This window comes from Nematolebias whitei, chromosome 11, assembly GCF_014905685.2.
Source record: "Nematolebias whitei isolate Nwh7 chromosome 11, NemWhi1, whole genome shotgun sequence".
Lineage (NCBI taxonomy): Eukaryota > Metazoa > Chordata > Actinopteri > Cyprinodontiformes > Rivulidae > Nematolebias > Nematolebias whitei.
The window spans coordinates 15,907,330-15,913,566 of record NC_056508.1 but is presented as its reverse complement, the minus strand read 5'-3'; the positions used below and the strand labels follow the sequence as shown (position 1 = coordinate 15,913,566).

The 6,237-nt window shown below is 44.1% G+C and overlaps 1 protein-coding gene across 1 annotated transcript in view; it reads left to right on the top strand.

The window, feature by feature from the left end:
- Nucleotides 1–4,147, top strand: part of LOC119416737 (oxysterol-binding protein-related protein 2) — a gene marked incomplete at its 5' end in the record, with an annotated part of 57,863 nt that extends 53,716 nt beyond the window's left edge. The window contains 3 exon segments of the mRNA XM_037683923.1: nt 1,545–1,668; nt 1,746–1,836; nt 3,352–4,147. Of these exon segments, the coding sequence (XP_037539851.1) occupies nt 1,545–1,668; nt 1,746–1,836; nt 3,352–3,454 (318 nt within the window).
- Between the last annotated feature and the right edge of the window lie 2,090 nt (nt 4,148–6,237).

The following is a 6,237-nucleotide window of genomic DNA, read 5'->3' as shown; positions in this document are numbered from 1 at the left end:
CCCCCCGCAAAGATGCCCCCACAAAGAAAAGCACACAAAGAAGCCCCCACAAAAAAAAACATGCAAAGAAGCCCCCACAAAGAAACCCACGCAAAGAATCCCACACAAAGAAGCCCCAGCAAAGACACCCTTGCAAAGAAGCCCCCGCAAAGACACCCTTGCAAAGAAGCCCCCGCAAAGAAACCCATGCAAAGAAACCCATGCAACGAAGCCCCCGCAAAGACACCCTCTCAAAGAAGCTCCCGCAAAGACGCCCTCGCAATGAAGCCCCTGCAAAGACATCCTCGCAAAGAAGCCCCCACAAAGACACCCTCACAAAGAAGCCCCCGCAAAGACACCCTTGCAAAGAATCCCATGCAAAGAAACCCCCCGCAAAGAAAAGCACGCAAAGAAACCCACGCAAAGAAGCCCCCACAAAGAAACCCCCGCAAAGAATCCCATGCAAAGAAGCCCCCCGCAAAGATGCCCCCGCAAAGAAAAGCACGCAAAGAAACCCACGCAAAGAAGCCCATGCAAAGAAACCCCCCGCAAAGAAAAGCATGCAAAGAAGCCCACGCAAAGAAGCCCCCACAAAGAAGCCCCCACAAAGAAACCCCCACAAAGAATCCCATGCAAAGAAGCCCCCCGCAAAGATGCCCCCGCAAAGAAAAGCATGCAAAGGAACCCACGCAAAGAAACCCCCGCAAAGAAACCCCCGCAATGAAGCTCACGCAAAGAAGCCCCCGCAAAGAAGCCCCCGCAAAGAAGCCCCTGCAAAGAAGCCCCCGCAAAGAAACCCCTGCAAAGTCCCACTGTTAAAAAAGGTGTGATGAAGAAGATAATGTTTGCCAAACAACACATCAACTGACTAAAAAAGAAATGGAGAAACATTTTGTGGACTGGTGAATGTCAGATTGTTCTTTTTGGGTCTGAGGCCTTCAGACAGTTTGGATTCAGGCCACAGCACTCTGAAGACAGTGAAGCATGGTGGTTCCAGCATTGTATCATGGAGGTGGTTCTCTTACCATGGTGTCAGCCCTGTTCATCACATTCAAGAAATCAGTTTGCATATATAAGTACTTGAAGAGGTCATGTTGTCTTATTCTGAAGAGGAAATGCCCTTAAAATAAGTGTTTCAACAAACCAATGACCAATTAGTGAGCAGCCTCTTGGTTCCAGACCAGCAAATGTTATGGAGGGGCCAGCCTTGCCCCCGGACCTTAATCTGATAGAAATCCTGTGGTGTGACATGAAACATGCTATTTCTGAGGTCAAACCAACTCATGCAGAGGAAATGTGGCATGTTGTCAATCATCCTAGGCTGGGATACCTGTGGACAGGTCACCTGTCCACAGGTATCCCAGCCTAGGATGATTGACATGTTTTCAATCCTCCCTGGCTGGGATACCAAAGGACTTCATGAAGTCCTTTGGATGAAGGACGAAACGTTTCAACGAAAAATTAAACCGTCCAGAGGACCTGACTTAACTGATGGATTTTTTACCTGGATTATTGAGCATGAACTTTGAAGCCTGAATGTTTGCTGTTTGTTGTCTGTTTGGTAGATTTATAACTTTACCAGCTTCGCTGTGACACTAAACGAGCTGAAGCCCGACATGGAGAGGCAGCTGGCGCCAACAGACTGCCGGCTGAGGCCCGACATCAGAGCCATGGAGAACGGAGACATTGGTAACACGTGAGAGGGGAGCTTCTTCTGATTTGGACCATTTGTTCCTCTCTGATCTGTTTCTGGTTTGTTTGCGCAGATTTAGCGAGTGCAGAGAAAGAGAGGTTAGAAGAGAAGCAAAGAGCTGCACGCAGAGAACGCTCCAAAGATGAAGAGGAGTGGACCACCAGGTTGGTGCCAACACGACGCTTAACAAACGTTAACTTTTAGCAGCTTTGTAACCTTTCATGTTTTCTCCCAGTAGCTTCAGTTTATTAGTAAATGTGTTTATATTCATTTAACCTTTATTTATGCAGGTTAGTCTCAATGAGTCACGAGGACTCATTTACAAAAGAGACCCGTTTTAGACAGACAACAATAAAATGCAATTAAAATTTGCATCAGGATTTCTCTTGAGTAGTGTTATAAAACAATAAAATTAAGGTGCCATATAAAACAAGGTATGCGGAAAACGTCGGCAGTCGTTCTGGCCCTGGTAAAGCTGCCCGGCTTGTGTACCGAGCGGTAAGCTCTCAGACTCAGACACTGAATGAGCTGAGCTGTAAGCTGGACACGGTTTCTGACAATTGCAGGCCACTTGCGGCTCCTGGGACTCACTGGGGGGAAGGAATTGACATTGGAGAAGGCTACAAGCTCAGTCCGGCGGTGTGACCACAAAATTTGGCTGTTTGGAATCGCCAGTGAGACGTACCAGCACATTGAAGTCAGACATGGAAATTCAAGCAGAGGCTGCCTGACCCAAAATAATGGTGTTATCTGAATTTGTCTTTCCCACTCAGCCTTGATTTGGCCAACTCTCTCAAACTTCTCCTGGTTGTTCACGTGAACGAGAAGCTCTGCTCACCCCTCCCCTATCGCTCCCCTCCCGAGGACATCTGTGAAACTGTGTCAGAGTTGAGCCGGCTGATAGACACTGTGCCATCTTTATCAGGACTATGAAACTTTCTGTCAGTGTCCACGGACAACTCACTGCCCTCGTCTGCCTCCTCATGCATGAATGTATAGGGGTGCGCCGATTGCAGTTTTCTGGCCGATCACCGATTTCTTAAAAGTCTGACCTGCCGATTCCGATTTTGGCCAATACCGATTTTGTTTTATAAGCGACACTGTCAGATGTTATAAGGTCACAATGCACCTTCAATTTTCCAATATTATTTTATTGAAAAACATACTCTTGAACAATATCCTAGAAACAATACAAACTTGTTTTAACTGACCATGAGGTTGTGTTCTGAAATATAAATGAAGTTTAAACAATTCTTGTTGAAACAAAAAAATATATAGTACAATCGGTTTCTCATGCAAGTATCGGCCAATTTCCCAACATTAAGGACACCCCAATTATGATGTCATTATGTTGCTATTTATGTGCAAGGTCTTTTTTTTTTCAACTCTCACATTATGCCCCGGCCAGGACATAGTGCGAGATACGATTATTTATTTTATTTTTTTTACCTCCCCTCCCCTCGTGTTTTGTCTTTTCCATACTTTTGTCTGTTTGTCTAAAACAGGTCTCGCTTGTAAACGAGTCTCGGAGGCTCAGTGTGATTAATCTGTATAAATAAAGGTTGAATTAATGTATTTCTGTCATTTGAACTCTTCCTGCTGCTCTTCAGCTCATCGTGTCTCGAACTCTTAGAAGACGTTGTAATGAAAAGTTGCTCTTGTTTGTTTTGTCTCTTCAGGTGGTTTGAGCTGAGAACAAACCCTCACACGGGCACTGACGATTGGCTGTACACAGGTGGATACTTCGACAGGAACTACACCGACTGTCCTGACATTTATTGACCCCAGAGACGCCCGGTGTTTCTGACAGCGTTCACTTCGATGCAGCATCTCAGATTCGTGGCGTTGTGACGCTCAGACCATCTCTGGTTCTGGTTTTTGAAAAACTCTTCTCTGTTAATCAGATTATCTGCAGCCGACTGTGAACAAACTCCTGGAGAAGAGACGTAACATTTTTAGAGCTTACTGACCATAGATGTTGGCACCTCCGTTATTAAACCTGAAGATATATTCTCCTCACCCTTAGAGGGCGTCGTCTGTGGAAAGGAGCTGCCGCAGGACACTACAGGAAATAAACAGCTGCTTTTAGTTCAGGTACTCAGAACTACACTTCTGTCCAGTTTCTTTCAGATATCAGGGATTATTTAAACACATCTGCAACTTTTATAGAATTACATGTCTTGTATTCAGCACTAAAATGTCACAAAGAGACTTGTGGTAGAAGAAGCTGCTTGTAAGCTTGTTTACGTCTCCAGTAAACAGATGCTGTCTGTAACTACAGTCATGTATGTGCACGTTCACCAACATGTTAAACTACTTGAGCTGAAGCCATGAAGTCTGTGAAAACTCCAAGTGAAACAGACGTGATGACTTCAGAGCCTCCGTTCTGTACTCTGAACGTGGACGGGGTTCAGGAGTGCACGAATCACGTTTCAATCCTTCTGTGTTGGACAATAAAAAAAGGTTCTCAAGCTTTTACCTTTATTCCTTTTTCCACTTGTGTTTGGGGCATAGAATGTCAATATGAATGTGATTGATTTGAGCTACCATTTGAACAAATAAGACGTATTTAAATTGATAACCTATCAGCAGTGTGATGTAATGGTTCTCAGGCAGGTGTTGCTGTCACAAAAAGACAAAATATTTCAATGTTTGGATCATGTTCATATTTAGTCTGACAAACAGATTAAAGTTTGGACCGTATTTGTGTCTCCTGGTGGCTCTGATGGAAGCCACACCCCACAACTTGAGAAGCACATCTTTACAGAGGGATGTAGGTCAGCTGATACTCTCTCTTCTCTTATAAACTGGTTTCAGAGCCGGTGTCGTGTGGTCCGGCTCGGTGAGACAGGACGCTGCAGACATCAATCTATGCAAACTGATCGTCCAATCAGCTCTGCTGAAATGTTGAATCAATCCATTTCCTGTTTCCTTCAGCACGTCTGTGCTGCAGACGCTCCACAAGTGTTGAAAATAAAACTACACGTGCAGACACTGCAGTGCTTCTTGGTCCTTTTGTTTGTTTGGTTTCCAAGCACTTTGCCTAAATCTGTACGTGAGCACTCAGTCCTCTGCAGCTGAGACTCCGGCTGCTCGTTGTTTTACTCTGAATTTGAAGCACTTTGTGAAGCCTGAGCCGCTCACATCTTCAGGTCCAAACCTTCATCTCTGCATCGATCATCCGTTAAAAATGTTTACATCGTTTGTTCATCTCTTCTTTAAAATGTTTCCCAACACAATCATGCATACAAACCATATTTAAAAATAAATTATGGCCTACAATCTAAATCTGTTGTCTTGTTAATTTATTTTGTTTTACGAGTTTCCAGCTCTGCAGTAATAAAACCAAATACAGCATCCTCTGCTCCGAGTATGTAGATGCATTTGATAGATTAATACCCAGTGTTATAGATTTAAAATGATAAAGGAGCTGATAAATAGATTAATTTACAGCACAGCTTGCAGTTCTGTAGGTGTTTCAGGTATGGAGTGAATTTTACCTCCTCCCTGCTTACAGCTCTAAACATTGTTCATATAATTTATTCAAACTATAAAACTTGTTCACAAGATAATTATTGGGACAAGTTAAAAATGAGATGTTTGGAAGAGTCAGAGTGAAGCTTTGAGAGCACACCTAGCTTAAGTATGGGGTGGTAGCACCATGCTGTGGTAACGTCACCTGAGATCAACAGCTAGATGATTTAACTTGGTGTTCCAACAAGACAGTGATCCAAACGCACCAGAACTGTTCTGATTGGATAAATCAGCCAACATGCGGCTTCTGGGATGCCTCAGACCTCAAACTTCAAAAATTTTATGAACCGTGCTGATTAAAAACCAGGATAAATGAAGTCAAACAATCCAGCCAGAAGGTTCAAGGAGACTATTGTCATTCACATCATGCGATACATGAGGTGGAATGAAACTGTGTACTCAAGGTCCCACCAAAAATAGCAAAAGTATAAAAAGAAACAATAGGGATGATAATACGATAAACATTAATGTAATATAATGTGGTGTATTAACAGCACAAATAGTGTCAAATCTCCAATTAAAATATCATTACAGTGATTATCCTGGTTAATGATTCATGAGTCTAACAGCCTCAGGGTAGAAGCTGTTCCTCAGTCTAGTGGTTCTACACTTAATGCTCCTCAACCTCCTTCCTGAGGGGAGTGGGGCAAAAAGTGTGTGTTCTGGGTGAGTGGGGTCCTTCATGATGCAGGTGGCTCTCTTCCTGCATCTGGAGGTGTAGATGTCTGTGATGGTGGGGAGACTGACTCCAACAGAATTCTGTGCAGCCTCCATGCCACACGTTGCTGCTGGAGCACAGGATGCGCTCCACTGCACACCTGTAGAAGGAGGTGAGGACTGAGGAGAAGTTATGGATCCTCACAGACTACAGTCTGTTTGTTAAGAAGTCTAGGGCCCAGTTGCAAATGGAGGGGTTTAGTCCTAGTGTGAATAGTTTGTCCATCAGGGTTTGGGGGATAATGGTGTTGAAGGCAGACATGAAGTCCACAAAGAGCATACGGACGTAGGAGTCCTTCTGCTCCAGGTGGGTA